At 43.1% G+C, this 18,149-nt stretch overlaps 1 protein-coding gene across 5 annotated transcripts in view; it reads right to left on the bottom strand.

The window, feature by feature from the left end:
• Positions 1 to 1,250: 1,250 nt before the first annotated feature.
• Positions 1,251 to 18,149, bottom strand: part of ABCA1 (ATP binding cassette subfamily A member 1) — an 81,786-nt gene continuing 64,887 nt past the window's right edge. For 4 of the 5 annotated variants that reach the window (XM_083882981.1, XM_083882980.1, XM_083882983.1 and 1 more), the window contains 24 exons: positions 17,960 to 18,073; positions 17,394 to 17,545; positions 16,766 to 16,890; positions 16,298 to 16,396; positions 14,928 to 15,117; positions 14,679 to 14,773; positions 14,262 to 14,294; positions 13,593 to 13,698; positions 12,841 to 12,915; positions 12,264 to 12,433; positions 11,124 to 11,301; positions 10,469 to 10,584; positions 10,237 to 10,381; positions 8,820 to 8,943; positions 8,084 to 8,213; positions 7,830 to 7,950; positions 7,593 to 7,655; positions 7,012 to 7,118; positions 6,496 to 6,637; positions 5,498 to 5,632; positions 5,182 to 5,285; positions 4,962 to 5,054; positions 4,555 to 4,798; positions 1,251 to 4,352 (listed from right to left, as the gene is read on the bottom strand). In XM_083882981.1, coding sequence (XP_083739107.1) covers positions 4,212 to 4,352; positions 4,555 to 4,798; positions 4,962 to 5,054; positions 5,182 to 5,285; positions 5,498 to 5,632; positions 6,496 to 6,637; positions 7,012 to 7,118; positions 7,593 to 7,655; positions 7,830 to 7,950; positions 8,084 to 8,213; positions 8,820 to 8,943; positions 10,237 to 10,381; positions 10,469 to 10,584; positions 11,124 to 11,301; positions 12,264 to 12,433; positions 12,841 to 12,915; positions 13,593 to 13,698; positions 14,262 to 14,294; positions 14,679 to 14,773; positions 14,928 to 15,117; positions 16,298 to 16,396; positions 16,766 to 16,890; positions 17,394 to 17,545; positions 17,960 to 18,073 — 3,002 coding nt within the window. In that variant the 3' untranslated portion in view covers positions 1,251 to 4,211. The remainder of the gene's footprint in view (positions 4,353 to 4,554; positions 4,799 to 4,961; positions 5,055 to 5,181; positions 5,286 to 5,497; positions 5,633 to 6,495; positions 6,638 to 7,011; positions 7,119 to 7,592; positions 7,656 to 7,829; positions 7,951 to 8,083; positions 8,214 to 8,819; positions 8,944 to 10,236; positions 10,382 to 10,468; positions 10,585 to 11,123; positions 11,302 to 12,263; positions 12,434 to 12,840; positions 12,916 to 13,592; positions 13,699 to 14,261; positions 14,295 to 14,678; positions 14,774 to 14,927; positions 15,118 to 16,297; positions 16,397 to 16,765; positions 16,891 to 17,393; positions 17,546 to 17,959; positions 18,074 to 18,149) is intronic. The other variant, XM_083882982.1, reaches the window with a different exon arrangement.

Raw genomic sequence — 18,149 nt, 5'->3', positions numbered from 1 at the left:
GCTAAGATTGTATATTGAGTTTAGAGTTATACACTAAAAAATTGCAGGATTACAAATACATGAAAACTATGAAAGCTAAAATCTTAAGGCATCATTACATCATTGTCATAAATTTTAAAAAAAGATATTAAGCCATTAGAGAGGGTTAACAGATGGTGAAGGAGCCACAGGGGAAGGTGAATGAGGAGCATCTGAGGTCTCTTGGTTTGTTCAGCCTGGAGGAGATTGAGGGGAGACCTCACTGCAGTTAAAACTTCCTCCTGAGGGGAAGAGGAGGGACAGGGACTGACTGTGCTGGCACCCAGTGACAGGACCTCAAGGAATGGCCTGAAGTTGTGTCAGGGGAGATTTAGGCTGGATATTAGAAAAATGCTCTTCCCTCAGAGGGTGGTTGGGCAGTGGAACAGGCTCTCCAAGGAAGTGGTCACAGCACCAGCCTGACAGAGTTCAAGAAGTGTTTGGACAATGCTCTCAGGCACATGTTGTGACTCTTGGGGATATTGTGCAGGGCCAGGAATGGGACCTGATAATTCTTTATGGTCCATTCCAACTCAGCATATTCTGTGATTCTGTGAAATTTTAATTGGCTTCATATTTCAGGATGAATTTTCCTCATGAGTGTAACTTCATGAATTGTTTAGATACTGGAAGCTGAGTGATGGTGATACTATAGGCAGTAGCAAACAACATTTTAGGATCAATTTATCCTTGACCAATCACACCATTATTCTGCTTTCATTTGTAAACTGCTGTTCAAAATCAACTGAGTGTATAGGGTATTTTAGCAAGGAGGAACAATCAGCAACTCTCATCTCTGTAATAAAAATTCAGAGGCAGGTACTTGAAGTTGGGATTTAAGCATCCCAAAAAGTTTCTTACGCTTTGCAGCTGGATTTAACAGTTAATCACTTGCTAGAGATCTTTTTATTTACTAACTTTAGAAGTTTAATGTAGCTTTATACCTTGCATTTTCTCCTTTACCTGAAAATAGTATATCTACTCTGTACTAGTTTTTAAAGCTATTAAAATCTCATGCATCAAAGTTCACAACAAAATAAAACCAGGCAAAACAAAAGCTGCTAGCAGTGCTCCCTGAAATAACAAATGCAAAAATTACACTTGTGAAGACCAATGGTGCAATAACAGCTTTATTTTTTACTTAATACAAGGCAATTAGAGTGCCTTTTAATACTTCACATAACAGATATTAGCAATACAAATATATACTCCTTTTTTTTGCTTTTAATGAAAATGTCCATTTTTAAGGGTTTAACTTAGAAATTTCAGTTGTGAAATCTCTCTAGATTTTTGCAAAGTTAACAGATATTCCAGTGCAAAAATAGATCCCATTACAGATAGCATAAAGTGCTTGGAACGAAGGACCAACTATAATTCAGGAGGGAAGGATAAGCACAAAAGTGGGTGTTTAACCATGGGGAAAATACAGTAACTCCTTCCTGAAATACAAACATACTACAAAGAGGGATGCAACATGTCAATAGTACTGAAATTTAAAGTAAGTTAACACCTCAGTGTAGTTTCATTATCAAGAGTGGTTCATATAATGTGCATGAATCTAGAGTGATTTTTCCCCAACAAATACTTGAATGAGTAAAAATTAGTGGCTGTCTGAATGTATTCCATGACAAATCCTCATGCCAGTGTTGCATTTTGCTGCCTGTTCAGTATAAACAATGCAGATCAGAGCTGTGAAGTAGTTTGGTAAATATCCATATTTACTGCAACATTTTATCACAGATAGCAGACCCTGTAAGCATGACAGTCATGGGGCAACAGAAATCAAGAATCTTTTTGGTGGGCAAGGAAAGTATTACCATGTAACTGTTGTTTCCTGATACATGAGTAATTTAAATGAGCAGTTACCAAGAGCACATCACAGCCCTTTCAGGACCAAATCTGAATCCTCCTAGAACTCATTCTAGCTCTATGCGCACTAGTTTGGTGCAGTGCAAAACGTTAGCCCTTCACTTCAGTGATGTAATGCTGATTTGTAATAGTGACTTTGAGCAGTGGCAAGCCTCCAGTACATGCTACTTGTTCCATGATGCTGCAACATACTTGCAGCCTGTTTTGGAATCATGGCTGGAGCTCTGCTGTTTGTGCACCTGGAAGTCTGGTGTATTCATCACCCTGTTACTCATCCCCATAGAGTGATGATGTCAGAAAGGTAATAACAAAGCATGTTGTAAGTGAGGTATACCAATCCCCTTTACACTCCTTTTCTCAATCCCCTTAGCAATGAATTATACAGATTAAAAAAAAAAAAAAAATGAAAAAGGCACTTCAGCAGAGCCTGTACTAGGCTCTTACTTTACCTCAAGGCAGGACACAGAGGGACAAGGAACTTGTTTAACTGTGTTTTAAAAATATTGAGTTGGTCAGTGTTATTACCAAGAAGTATACCTGGAAATATGTAATCAATCTTCTTCAGGCTCATGCCAGCCTTTTCAGCATTTGCTGGGCTGCTATAGTCATTCACAAAAGAAAATGGTCCATGACTGATTCATGGAGTAGCACAAAACTAGTGCAGAACCTGTGTGGATATTTAAGGCAGAGGCATGGGATCCAGGAACAGCTCAGGAACTGCAGTTGTGTTCAAACCACATTACTGAACCAATTTTCAAATGTAAAAGCAACACAGAGGGGCCCAAAAACTATACTCTCCTCCCATGACCGTTGTACAATATGAACAAGAATTCTTACTATATAATTTCCCCTCTAATATTACTCTGGCTTTGTAAAACTTGAAAACTTGACTGATGCACTGTAGCATTAGTATCTTGAATTCTTTTGTTTTTCAGGGAGATTTTTACTGAAACAGTTGTTTGTCAAGTGTATAATAAGGGTGTATTCTCCAGTTAGGGATCACCTAATGACTGAAACTACACTGCACAACAGAAACAGAAACTTATACATTAAGGTTATACCAGTTTCCAAACAGGAAAATTTTAGGTGAACAACTTGCAGTTGTTTGCAGATAGCAGCTTGATTGCTAGAATCTGGAAAATGAATGCAGCTATCCACCACATGGACAGAAAGAGAGCATAGCATTACAGGCATATGTAAATACCGTGGCTACAATGATCGACTAAAAGCATTTTCACTCCCTAATTATGCTACCTACCTACTTAAAGTCATAAATAATACTGTTTAAAAAAAAAAAAATCTACATCTCGTTTCTAGTTTTATCTGGCAAAGCCAGAAACAGCAACATGCTTGTGCTAAGCAGTAATTCCAGATGATGGGTACCTTTCTGGTGCAAAGCAGGGGTTAAAGAGCAGATATTACAAATCTGAGTGACAGTTCATGATTTAGAATTTGCTCTTGGCATTAGCAGCTTGTACAACTACTGAGTTTGCTGCTGTGGTCCAAACCCTATGTCTGCTTCTCACCCACTTCTTTCTACTAGATGATCATGCAGCTGCAACAGTACCTCAGAGGAGCAGGAAAGTACTTAACTGCACAAACACCTAGTCAGAGTATGCTGTTGATTGTGATGCTGGTGGGACAATCATGCATTGGGAGGGTTCACAGTTCTGCCTATCACCACTTGCTGATGAGGATGTGTGGTTATGATGGCCTGTCTCTTGCCATCTCACCTGCACAGTACTGCTTTGTGGCCTCAGCTTTGTCACCACTGACCCACACCAGCCTAGAGAAAGCCAGCTGGTCAGGTAAGTTTTCACAACTTAGGGCTACAACACTGGTGGTGACTCTTCTTGCCACTGACTGTTTTGGTGCATTCATTGCCAGCAATGGATATAGCACCAGCACATTCCCACTCCTGACATGAATGTTCTAAAGACTAAAACATGCATGTCTAAAATATCTGTAAATAACCACTGGCCATGAATCCTCAATGAATTATTTTAGCAACCCTAATAAAAACATACTGTACAGAACAAGATATGGTATGGTTGAAAGCCCACAGCATCTAGTGGGGTGCTTTACCACAGCTTCAGAGTTATCCTGTAATGAGCTAAGTTCAAGTCTTTCATTGGAGAACAGTACAAGACGACTCCATGAGGCACTGCCCCTGTAAAGGAATTGTTTTCATTGCATTGAATTGCATTGCATTGAATGGTTATCAGTAGAGTGTCCAGTTGCTTTTCCTCTAGCTTCTTTGGGAATATCTTATCCCAGGAAAAGGAAGTTTGCATTCTGCTCATCATTTCTTTGACGAAACTGGCTCACACACAACTTTCTTTTACCTTCTCATCTTGCAGGAAGGAGTTAAGGATTGCAATGTCTACCACAGTCTGGTTTTTGTGCAATGACAGGTCCTTAGTATGGTCGTCATCACTTTGGTCCTTAGCAAAATTTACAAAAACCTACAAGAAAAAAAGGCCATGTCACACACCACCATAGAATTTCCTTAATTCATGGCATTTTAAAAGCACTGGACATCCTGAAATAGTCCTGGGATTCAGTTACTTTGTTTAAATGCCCTTATAAGATACGTCAGGTAAATTGGTGGATGTACTCCTACCTCTGCAAAAGTAGCTTTTGGCATCCAAGCAACTGAAAACTTACTTGGTCAAGTGTGGTCTGAGAAACGGAGTAGTCTTCTATGTGGAGTCTCTTCTTGTTCTGGGAGAGAATACTGAATATTTTGGCCAGGGAGGATGGTGAAGAGGGAAGCTGGTACTGCAGCATATTCCGATGTTTTTCCTTTAGGACACTTCCAGGGAAGGCATGTCCAAAGAACTCCTCAACAGGCTTCAGGTCTGGATTTGCCCCTGCAATTCTCACCACTATGGTGTAACCATCTCCAAACCTGCCAACAAAAGTGTCAGTACAAGTGTTATACAAGTGGGCTAAAAATCCAGCAGCATTTCCTATCGTCAGAATAGGAATGGAAATGCTGCATGAGAACTAAGCCTAACTGTATCTCCCTAAAAATGCAAACTCTGTGGTGTAAGCGAAAATAAAACACCTACCTGTTCTTTAGGTGCTGGACACTGCCCAGACACCTGAATCGCCCATTGACCATTATTGCCATTCGAGTGCACAGGGCTTCACATTCTTCCATGCTGCAGGCAGAAATAATTTCATTACTACTGCAAACAGCATTGAAGGGCAGAGCAGAAGGGCTGAGCTTAGCATCCAGCCCTGGCAGATGTAAAAGCTAAGGTATGACACAAGTGGGCTGCTGCTTACCTGTGAGATGTGAGCACCACTGATCTCCCCTCCTTGATTACACTCAGAGCACAGTTCCACAAGAAGCGACGTGCTTTGGGATCCATCCCTGTTGTTGGCTCATCCTGCAAAATGTATACAAAAACCAGATTGTGCTGCTACATTCTACTGACAAACACCTCATCTTTGTCCATTCCTGATTATGGAAACATTGAAAATAAGCAAGTTTGATTCATTTTCTAAAATGAGAAAGTAATTTATGCACTGGATTTTTAATTAGTTTTCATTTCTATCTGTTTTTCAAGAAAATATTGATGAGCAAAGGTTGCAGACTCACCAGGAACACCACAGGTGGCCCTCCAATGAGGGCAATGGCTGTGGAAAGCTTGCGTCTGTTCCCTCCACTGTAATTCCCAGCGTATTTTTCTCCATATTTCACAAGGCCCAGTTTCCGAATTGCCCACTCGCCAACCTATGACAGACAGCACACCACCACCTTCAATCAAGCATAGCAACATCTGCACAAAGATTTTTCCTACAAGCTTTGGCTTCAAAAGCAGCTTTCAGAGGGGCCTTCATCTGAGGATCTAATGTGGCATGGATACAGGTTTTGAAATATCCTGTGCACCTCTGGATTGATATATATGTAATCCTGTCCCCAGGAGGCCTGAAAAATCAAACGGGTGCAGCTTATTGGCCAATGGGCATGAGTTCAACATCAGCTGAGCCATATGAACAGTCTAGTCCTCTTAGCAGCACCAGCGTCAGTGAGCTTTCCTATTGCTGCAGGCTTACAGCCGGGACATGGACACTGCTGACCCACAGCACTCACACCATAGTGCACCTTAGCCCTTTGGATAGATGGAATAGACTGGTATTGTAACCTCATTCTGAATGCTGAAATAGCAGCACTTTAATGATGCACCATGGCCAACTGGAAAGCTTTTAAACTCAGCACAAGACTTCTGCTAAGCTGTAAAGTGTTTGCTTCTGGGGACTTTAAAGAATTAACACTTGACAGCAAGTGTTCTGCATGACCTGCAGTTCCACAGCCCTTAAATTCTTAAAGGAAGAGAGTTGTTCAGTGGAGATGAGCATTCACTATGAGAACACAGGACCCAAAATTATCTGCCCTTCCATTTAGTACATTTTTTCCAGGCAACACTGAAAAAATAGGGCAACTCTTGGACTGCCCTGAAGAAAAGTGGGCACATTTCACCATACAGTATCTTCAACGGCTTCACATCATGGCATTACATGACTTGCAAGGAGGCTGCACACAAGCAAGAACTTGCAAACTGGTCACTGGGGTGAGTCCTATGATGTTTCATTTACCTTGCAGACTTCTTTCTCTGGAACACCTCTCAGGAGTGCAAAGAACTCCAAGTGCTCTCGCCCTGTCAGCAGTTCATTAACAGCATCAAACTGTGGGCAGTAGCCCATGTTCTGATGGACTTCTTGGATGTTGGACAAGATACTGTAAAAGAAAAAAACCTTTGTTAGGATTTCATGAGCATATGCTGCTACTTTAGATGTTAAAACAGTGTGAAACTGTGTTTCTGGAATCACTGAACTAACAAAAACACAGGATCGTAGAAGTCCATCTTGATCAAGTTAGTTTTTATCTCTCTCCCTTTTCCCCTCCTTTAAAAAAAGACATTTAAATGTGGAAGAGCTGTTACACAGAACTGACTACCAGACTAAAACGACTTTCCTAAGCAACTGATACACTTTACTGGACTCAAACAAGGGCTGAAACAGATGCCAGGAGTTGTGGAAGAGAGTTTTGATGTAGAAAAAAAGCTGTTAGAACTGGAGGAGAAAGCACAGAAAAGATGCATTGTCTTTCACCTGTTTCCTTTGAGGAAAGCTTCTCCTCCTGTCACATCTGTATCACCAGTTAGCATCTTAAAAGTGGATGACTTGCCAGCACCATTTACTCCCAGGAGTCCAAAGCACTGGGGATATAAATAAGCACAGTGTATTTGAGAACAGGATCTAGCTGCATTATTTTCAGCATTGACGAGACGGGAAGAAGCAAACTTGACCCTCAGGACAGCTGGAGAGACTCTAAGTCCATTTTCAGAAAAAAAAAAAAGCAAAAAAACAAACCCTTCTGGGCTTTTATTTTAAGTATAAACCTTAAGGCTGGGAAGATGAACAAACTGTGGTATCACCTTCATACACTGCCACCACAGTTCATCTGTGCCAAACCCTGCATACTGGAGTTTGGCTTCTGGTCCCAGACACTGAGAATTAAGTATCTTATTCAAAGGCAGAGACACACAGAACCAGAAACTGCTTCAGTTTCTACTTTCCTTTTGTGCAATTTGAACATTCATCTGGTTTTGATCTTACTTTACCCTGTGCTGCCTTGCAGCTCCCGAATTCTGCAGTAAGAGCAAAACAAAGCGTTCAACGAATACACTTACCTCTCCAGGGGGGATTCCAACACAGATCCTATCAACTGCTGGCTTCCTCTTCATTCTGTAAATCTGAAACCATAAGAAAAAAGAATGAAAAGGACAGTGTCAAAGAATTCTAATCCGAGCTGTACATATTCAATGCTCCCAACTCGATCCAGTTTTGACCCCACTAAATTCCTCTGATAAGGCACAGTGAACTGCATAGTTTTGTGTCAATAAGTATGAATTCAGAAGTTCTGTCACCTTGGTTAGCTCCTTGATTTCCAAAATGTCACTCTGTCCTCCTCCACTAATTATCCTCTGCCTCTCTCTGGTTACATCCTCGTCTTCATCATTCACAGGAGGCAGCTTGGCATACACAGGCCTGAAGAAAGCAACATGATAAAGCCTTAGCAGAAAATGACAGGGCCTTCACAGGTAATATTCTCCCCATTTCATAGGCAACGTGAATGAAAACTTCACCTGCTTGTAGCAGCACAGTAGAGAGGACAACCTACCTAGGTTTGATGAAGAACCTGTACTGGATGAGCACTGTGATGAGAAAAAACACAACACCTTCTACTGCCATGGCAAAGAGGTTCCTTCCCACCAGCTCCCATGACAGAGGGGACACAAAACGATTCTCTCCTGCCAAAATGAGAGTAAAAACACAGTCACTTTTCCAGAGCAATGGGAGCTGTCTAGCATTTCTTCCAACAGAGCTCACCAAGTTGGCCACTGGGACAGCTGGTGATCAGCCAGTTGCAGGAGGAAAGGACTAGACCACACAAAGCACCAGGTATGGCTACATGCACATTTTTTACTGTAGCAAAGCTGGAACCTAGGCCTGAAGAATTCAGTCTGCCAAAGAGCTAGGCCACCTTTCCAAAAGGTTAGTGGAGCACAGAAAGACTATGACTCAGGCCTGGCATCTGCATGCCAGAAAAAAAAATAAATTTAAAAAAATCAAGCTTTCCAGAATCCACTCCTCACGCTAGGCCTAATGATCTCCATACAATTGTCTTTATACATTTTTATTTAATGCTCTTAACTCAAAACTCTTTGGATCTATCTGCCAGTTTCTCCTAATAACTTAGAGTGGAAGGCTTTGATGACTTGCTGTGTTTGACCAGGTCTGTGCTACAAACTGTGCACTTTCAGTTCCTGAAAAGTTAGAGGAAGTCGTCTGGAGCAGATTCTAGATTTCTCTGTTCCTTTCAGGCCATGGTCTCTCTGATACACAATTTCACTTACCAAATCTCTCCAGAGCATCAGCCATAGCCTGGTTTTTCACCATGTCAATAAGTCCCCGGCCCAGGCAGAAGTGGGGGAAGATGAGGAAGACAGACTTCAGGATGTCATTGATGTCCTTCAGCTTCTGTTAAGAAAAAAAAAAATCAAGTGCCAGTGAGCCAGGTGAGCAGAATGCAACCACCACCTCCCAGGAGTGACCGATGTTGTCACTGATCCTTCCTTCCCTTCCCCAACACTGCAACCCCACAAAAATTCAAGGATTAGAAATGTTCTCCCAGGAGCCAGGGCTCCTCTGGACAGTCAGTGTTGTTGTGTTGCTCAAGATGCTATTAACACAAGCGAACTGCAATAAAAGTTTTCCAAACACTTACAGTCTACAAGGCAGTGTCTGCAAACAATGATATGCAAAAAGGCTACTGGCTGAGGACACGGGAAAGTTGAACTTGCACCGACTGGTTATGTCAGTGGCTATAGGGAGTTCCTTCTTATCCCATATTGGCAGCTCTAATGCTTTTCCTTTGTTGTCTTCCAGCTGGCTTCAATCCCATGGATTGAACTGATAGTACCCCGAGTTCCTGTTCTGCCAGGTACTAATCTCTGGGCATATGCTCATTTCATCTGAGCTAGAACAGGCTTTGTAACAAAAGGAACCATCATCATCAACTCTGTCCTTATGCCCACAGGAAGAGGTACAATCAACAAGTAACTCCCATGGTGTCTCCTGAGCCTCCTCCCACAAGAATACCACTCTGGGTCAAACAGTGCTTGCTAAGACAAGCCTGAGAGGAACTTGTACCTTCCCCAGGAGGCATCTGGTGTTGAAAAGCTGAAGTAAAGTGTGTAAGTTCCCCAAATAACTAGAGATGTATCTACAACAGGAGACAAAATTCAGGGCAACTAAATGGTTGAGTGATTAAATGGCCTTCATAGATGGAAAATGCCCTTCATTAAGGACATACAAGAAATTCCATTTCAATGTAAGAAAATTCCTTTTTTTTTTTAACCCTAAGAATGACTGAAAAGTGGAAAAGGTTACCCAGAGAGACTGTGGAGTGTCTCCCTGGAAATATTAAAATCTAATGGCCCTAAGCAATCTGCTTGTAGCAGTTTGACCGTGGCCCCCTACTATGAAAAACCAGGCCACACAAACCCAATACACTGCTGTAGCTGATCCTGCTCAGAGGCTGGACCAGACAATCTCAGGAGCTCCTTCCCCACTTTAATTACTTTGTGAGCTTTTCTAAAGGAGGCTTTAACTCATTTCCACCAGAATACTGTTTAAACTGCTGCTGAAGCTAATGTGTGCAGGCCAGGGCCTAGCTTTTCTGGACATCTGGCAGATAAAGGCAACATGGAGCCAACACTGGAACTAGATTGTAGCGGCACAAGACAGTGAGGAGCCTCTGGAAAAACATACATCATTGGTGAAGAGCTCCAGGACAAATGTGGCCACACTTCCATTGATGCCAATGAAGAGATTCACACTGGTCAGCACAACATATGCCGTGCTAGGGATTTTGAACACAAAGGAGGCCGGATACATAAGAGGGGTGATGGACCACCTGGCGAGAGAAAAGGCAGCAACATCAGGCAAGAATCTTTCCAGTCCAAGAGCCTTCCCAGTTATCCTCTGATTAGAAATCCCTTACCCATACAGAAACAGAAGGAGAGCCAGCACAGGCAAGTTGGAGGAGGATACATAGGACTTCTGTTGGAAGCAGATGAAGATGATGACAACTAGTGTGGCTGGAACAATGTAGTTGCACTGGAAGGTGAAAAACATGACTTTAGATTTCTTTCCAGATGACATAAAAAAAGGAGAGATTTTTTTCTACTCTAATACAATAGTTTTCAAAACTCTTCAGTGTTCCCAAAGCTGTTTTCAATGGGAGACTCTTAGAAGTGTCGTATGTGTGAACTGTAATACGGTACACATGAATTTACATTTCTTGCTCCCTAGAAGTAGTCACTAGACTCTCAGAGGTTTCAGACACCACAGGTTGAGAAAACCTGCTTTGGACAGAGCAGAACAAGAGGCTACACAAACAAACATTTTTGGGCAAGTACTTTAGAGCAACATAATAAATGCTAATGATTTGAGCTTATGGTTGTCCTGCCATCCTCTGCTTTATTCCTTGACCCACTGAGATGAACCACTGCCCCATGATAGCAAACACAGAAGTCACAGTCACAGTTGTTACTGACTGAAATAACGTGGTGCCCCACTGGCCCAAACTGCACTGTGCGCTTCAAGCTACCCTGGAAAAACAAAATGAGGATAATTTAGCCAGCCTAAGTCCTTACCATATCCCACGCAAAGTTGGCCAGCCAGTAGATCACAGGCTTGACACCACTGATGAACTGCAAGTGTTTAGCCTTGCTGACACGTTCCTGAATAAGGAAAACCACAAAGCTGGCAGGAACAAAGGACATGGCAAAGATCACACAGATGGACACGAGGACATCCACAGAGGTGGTCATCCTGGATTAAAAAAAAGGAAGAAAGCAAATTGTTGGTATGCTGGTACTGGCTCCTTTGATATTAAATGGGGTAACTCACGCAGGGCAGAAACTATTTCTTCTGCTGCTGTCTTTATTTTGTCTTTATATTCAGAATCCTCATTTATACTCAGAATAAGTAAAGGGTTACCATGCAAGCCTCTCAACTGCACAGCTCTTCTCCTGCCATATAGCAAAGGGAACTTACACAGTCTCTTGGCATCTCAAGCACAGCATCACAACCTGGACACTGGTTAATAACTTCAGCATAATAGACTGCTTTCTGCTTTCCTTATCACCACCATTTTGTTTCCCACATAATCCATGTTCTGGGGTTGTTGGCATTTGTCTTTTTTTGGTGGTGTTTCAAAGTTCAGAAGTATCTGCCCATCATCTGTCACTGTTTTATGGATTGAAGGATATATATGCACACAGAGTATGAGTTCTGACTCTGATCATAGTGGGAGTGGACTAGTCAATGCCTCAGTGAAGTTAACCCTGTGCATTACTGTGTGGCCCCCAGCCTGAGACAGTGGGCAAAAACTCAACAGGACGTATTAGTGGTTCCTAGTCAAATAGTAGGGATAATAAAAATGACCATATTCATGGTGAGACACCTTTTTAAAGGTGGCTGAGAGGAATTTCCTAGAGTTGCAGAAGGCCTGACTCCTGGAAAGGACTGGTTCTTAGAAACTGCAGCGTCCAGGGACTCAAAGACAGAAAGGTTGTACAGCAGTGCTGTTCAACAAGTTCTCAGCAGCACTGGTTGCCAGCTGCCCAGACCAGAGAAAATAAGGCCTGCATGTTAAGAGCCTAAATAGCAGAAGCCACTGACTGTCCACCAGTGAATTCAAAACCTCCTACACTGCCTGTTTCCAGTATTGGAGCCCAAGACATCAGTCATCAGCAGAGCCCAAACCCATCCATATTCATGTCACAACTTACAGAGCTACTTCAGAGAGCTGCTGCTTGGTGAGGTTGAGTGGGTGATTGAAGGCAGTGATCCCATAAGCACTGGGGTTTTCACCCTGCTGGAGGTTGGCCCGAAGGATGGCATTGTTGATCACATTCAGGAAGGATGCAATGGCATGCCAGCCCTTGTTGTTAAACCACACCTACAAGACACCACATCAGCATCAGAAAGGCACCAGGTACATCAGCTACCCAAAAGCTTCCTAAGCCCTGCAGACCATCCTTTCCTCTGTTGAGGGCATATTTCTTCCCACATTCTTCCACCTAACTTGAGGAGGGGCAGAACACACTGCCCACACAGTTTAATCAGTAAACAGAAGAGGCTACTGGAAGCTATCACTGATCCAGCACTGAACTCCTTTTGGCATTTAGGCTTAGACTCCACAGGAGAAACAGATTTTGAGGAAGCCCACATAAAACTACAAGCTACATTTACTCCACTAGCAAATACAGAGAACTTTGGTCTACACAGTTTTCAAAGACAAACTGCTTTGACTCCAAGTCACCAGACCTTCAAATAGCAAGCAAGAAATGAGATTGGCTAATTTACCTTCACGTTGTTCTTTGTATCCAGGCCTTTCATGAAACTTGATAAACTGTTGAGAAATCGATCCCCAGAACTCCCCTGCAAACAGCAAAGAGACAGTTACTTCTCCTCTAATTCATGCCCTGGGGTCTAGCAGAGACTACACAATGTTTTTCACAGCTCTGACAGCTTTCTACCAACTCAACAGCCTTTACCCAAACTGCAGGTAGTAAGGCGGCTTCCCTTCACCCTTTCCTTTCTGCAGTCTCACCAGTAAGAGGAGTCAGTCTTATGCCTGTTTTTTTCCCAATAAAATTAAAGCTGCATGTAACCTTCAGAGACATTGCAGCCCACAGGCTGGAAGTCTCAGAGGAAAACTGTGGCCCAAATTCTCTTCTGAGCCGGGGCAGACTCAGCACAGTGAGGTTCAACTGAGGTTTTGAAGATGGCAGCAACCACTTCTTAACTCCAAGGCATTAAGGCACCATGTCCTGCCACAAAACATTCAGATGTCTGCAACCTCCACTGGCTTGCAAGTGATGTTGTGCAGAACCCACATCAGCAACATGGACTGGGTAAGCTTTAGCTGAGCTTGTCTTCAAGCCTTCTGCTATTCCCAGACAATGGCCTGGAGACCCCAGCTCAGAGGAAGTGGGGAGAAGTCAGTGGACGCAGCTAACAAACACATGCTCCTCATTTTATGACTTTCAAGTCATTTCCCAAGTAACAAGACTCAGTATCAGTGCATCCTGGGCTTATGGGGGACAACTGCTCACCTGTGCCAGCTCCAAAATTTTCTTCACCCGTTTAATGGCATCAGTGACTTCATGACTTGGAGGAAGCACGAGGGAACTGCTGGCTCCCAAGGAAAAGCCACCATACCTGAAAGTTCAGATAGATAGAAAGTGATGCTAAGACATGACTATTCACTGACCTCCAGAAAATGCCACTCCTCATCCCTCTCTCCGTATGTCTCCTCTTTCCGCAATACACTCAAGCCTAGTGTTTCCACTCCTAAATGAAGGGATAACTTTTATTCTCCTACATGGTTGCTTAGCCATGAAGTCTTCTACTCTTTGTTTCTGGGGTTAAATACTCATATTACCATTGCTCAGCATGCTGTCCATTTAATAAAGACAGCTATTCTCTGCTGCAGGTAAAGCACAACATCTCCCTGCTGCCCTTGCTTGGAAGAATAGCATCTCCCAGAATAGAGTTACCAGCACAATGGTCATGCAAATCTTTTCCAGACTGCTCTCTGCATAAGGCAGAGACATATTGTCCACTGCTCTGGGGTTGTCCCACTTTATCCTTAAAGATCTTCCTCCAACACCTGGCAGTTAAGAATCCTATAACAGAAACTGCAAAGCAGGGTGGATGTGTCCTAAATACTATGTTCAAGGTTTAGTGGACACATACAAGCTAAGGAAAAGGCAGTAACTCACCTGAACTCATTCACCCAGATTTTATTCTTTAAGCTGCAGAGAAAAAAAAAAATTGATATATAATACATGGAACTAGGAGACATAGACCTAACAAAGCTGCAGGCACACTACCAGGGAAAAGAGTGAAATAGTCTCTTACATCTGTTATAGCTCCCACCCTCCCTCTTCAGTGTAATCCCATGGCTTCCCCCACAATCTGCCTATGAGGGTCAAAACACAGAATCATTAATAAAGCAGAAACATCACCTGAGCTGAGGATCTGGGCTATCTGAGGACCTGAGTGGATTTAGCTCACTACTGAAGAGTTTTGGCTCACTATTGAAGAGTTTTTGCTGCCACAAATAAGCCTGATCTGTGCATCACCCAGGGAGCAAGCAGTGTTTGTCAGGGAGGGAAGAGAGAGTGTCCAACAGGTACCTTTTCCCAATGATCTGCGCGTAGGTCTTCACTAGGTAGTCTGATACATTGCGGCCTGTCAGATTCTGGAGGATGTCAGTTGTGTCTTGCTCACGCTGGTGTCACCAGTGAAAACACAGATAAATGCTCATCAGAAAACAGGTGCTGAGTGAAATAAATCTTGTGCAATGCTGCATGGAAGAACCACACCCAGCCACTCTACTCCTCATGAGCATTCCTCACTGCAGTACCACTGAGCTCCCCTCCTACCTGTGGGGGTGGCAGGCCACCTGCACCAGCAGGGCACACAGGCAGCATCTTCTTGATCTTCTCACTGCTGCACTCGCAAGATGGAGAAGGATTCTCCATGCTCCAGTTGCCTTTCAGGAAGATGTCCAGGACTGACTCTGGGACTGAAGCAGTGGTCCATTCCTTCTGCCCCACAGTGCAAGGAGTGTCTCTGTGTTTGGAAAGAGGCAAGAAAACAAACAGTTTTTAAGACAAATATGACGGCCTTTGCCTACAAGACGTTTAAAGATCAAACTCCACAGTCCCCAAAAGAGGCAGTGTGTTTCTCAAAGGACCTTGACCTCACTGAAAGAAACTGCTCAGAGCAACAGATCAGACTCTGCAGCTTTTAACAGATCCCACTCCCAAAGAAACTGAAGCCGGCCAACACTGAGTAGTGCCAGACACTCCCCCCTTTTCATTATAATTAAATGCTTTGTTTCAGTCAGTCCCAGCAGGCACACTGTCCAGAGTTCAGGAAGCATCCAGAGAATACTCCTAGTCACGTGATTTAGTTTGAAGTAGTCCTCCAAGGAGCAGAGAGTTGGACTCAATGATTCTCATGGGTCTCTTCCAACTTGGGATATCCTGTGATTTTAAGATCAGAGCAGACAATCTTCCTGGATGACTCCTTGGATAATATATCTGCCTTTGGGGCATCAAAACACTGCTCATCCCCAAGGTTGCGGTGGGAAGCTTTTTCCTCCATGGCCCATTGGTGGAATAGCTCAGCTTTCATGCTTGTTACAAAGGATGCAGCTTACTTTCCACTACTGGCCAGTATATCAGACACCTTGCCTCCCTCCCCATCATCCTGTGAACATGAGCTGCAGGTCTTCTGGACACACCCTCTTGGACTCTTGGAGTGTACTCTTCTACATTCCCAGACTAGATCTTCAATGACTCGCCCAAGGCCAGGCATCAACTCAGGTGGCAGAGTTGGGAAACAACACAAATGCTGTCCGGCTTTCTGCTCCTAATGCTGGTGTTTGTGGGGTGCTAACTCAGGTTTCTACTGCAGCTGGAAACAAAGGATTATGTAGTGGAAATAGCTACAGTCAACACCATACAGCAACATAAATAGGTCCTTTATCATGTTCAGGACCGAACAGTAATTTGAGTGATTCGCTCTCTTCTTTCAATCTCTGTCAGCAAGGACTTGCACTCAAACCTCACTTCCTCACCAGACTGAGGGCTGGCAACTTTTTAAAAGGTTCTGAGCAGAAAAACTGAATGTAATTACAACTCTTCTGGCTTAAATCCTGCTCTGGCCATGTATTACTATGATTTCCTAAAGTCAGCTAGAGCTACTAGGGGTGTGGTTCCTGTTCCCAGACCAGAGTTATACTTACGGGATGGAATGTCCCTGCATACAGCGTGTCCCAAACCCTGGCTTATCAAGAAGGGCGTCCAAAAGCTTGTGAGTGCCTGCATCTTCTGGAGCATCGTTGCTATGGAACAGCAGAAAAACACTATCAGTCAGTGTGGTAACAAGCACACAGAAAAAGAAGCAACAGAGCAAGGCTAAGAGTACAGTGAAAAGATGTGGGTGGGGATTTGCCCTTGAAGAATGCTTGGCCTAAGAGGACACACACATTCCAAGTCTTTGTACACAGTATTAGGAGAGTCACAGCACCATTCAGAAATGGACATGGCCTTGCCTGTACTTAGAGCAGGCATTCAAAGGTTGAAGAAGAAAACACCAAGATTTTTTTAAAAATTGTATGTCTGAGGTAAGCACAAAACCCAAAACAACCTGATAAGGAACTCAGTAACTCAAGTTTGCAAAGAAGACAATTTATAGGCCACAGAAAACATACCTAATAAAAGTGTACTGCTCATCATACATCCAGGGTTGTAATTCCAGGCTGGGATACTTCCCAAAAGGAGGAACAATCAGACTGAACATGAGGGCAATACAAACAAAGACAGCTGGCAGAACAATCTGAAATTGCAAGGGAAAAACAAGTCCTTTAAGCAAATGCTTCCAGAGTCATCAGGAGTAACATATGAGTCACTTATTGGATCAAAACTTTTTCCAAGTTTCCCAGGAATACCTTTGCTGTTTACACCAAAGTAGTGCTAAACATCAATTCAAGACCTGCCTTGGCATTCAATCAGGGAATTCACTTCAGATGCAGAGGATTTAGCTTGCAAATGCTGTTCTCAAGAGCAAAATTACATTCTGCTGTGCAAGAATACTGTAACTACATGGTTTATCATGCAACTCCTTTCACTTGCACAGGCCTCCTTCTGCCCACATGTGCAGTGAAGGCTAGTTTTGGTTATCTGCACTCCCTTGAGGGTTTTAGCCCACCATCAACAATACACAGTCCAGAGCTGTCCCTGCTTCATGACCTATGTCCTCCACCAGTCTTGCCTCAGGAACATGTTTTGTAATGAGATTTGTCCCTGCTGAGTGAGTCTGCTCATGTTGGAGCCTCTCACCTGGGCAAAAAACCCCTTTCGGCTTCTCCTGGCAATGAGCATCCTCTTCCACAACAGAGCCATGAACTGTTGCTGGGTGAGCTTCCAGCCCTTCATCTGGTAGGAGCCTTTTCCATCCATGCCACTGAGAAGGTCTGTCTCTCTGGATTCTGCTAGCAAGAAGAAATGACCCTCATTCAAAAATTCAGGTAAGTTCTCTGTGCTGAAACTATCACAAGGTGATAGCTAGAGTAGCCACTCCCACTCACAACAACAACAACAACAACAACAACAACAAAAAACAAAAAACAAAAAACAAAAAAAAAAAAAAAACAAAAAAAAAAAAAAAAAAAAAAAAAAGGCAAAAAAGCACAGTCAGCAACAGTAACAACAGAAGTTTACATGAATGTACCTTTCCCCTTATCTCTGAGCTTTGGAGGGAAGATTAAACTGGCTGTATATGCTGCACTGTCCACTATTCCTATAGGCAAACACATCACCACACCTCGGCAGTCTCAGCCTTCAGATCTGCAGTACTTATTAAAGAGCATCCACAGGAAGAAAACAGGCTTGAACTCTAGCAATACCTGGATCTATGTCTGAGTCATTAGGATCAAAGGCATCATCTTCTGTAAATGGACGAAGGCAGCTCTGTCTGTCTCCAAACACACGTCTGTTCCTTCTGGCTGGCAATGTACCATCTGAAAATAATGCACTTATGGTTAGCTGAACTGCTTCAGGTAATCTCCAGCTAGCCCCAGAAAAACCAAAGCAATA

Source organism: Zosterops lateralis (assembly GCF_965231275.1).
Source record: "Zosterops lateralis genome assembly, chromosome: Z".
Classification (NCBI taxonomy): domain Eukaryota; kingdom Metazoa; phylum Chordata; class Aves; order Passeriformes; family Zosteropidae; genus Zosterops; species Zosterops lateralis.
Note: the sequence above shows the minus strand (reverse complement) of the source record. Positions and strands in the feature narration are given on the sequence as shown.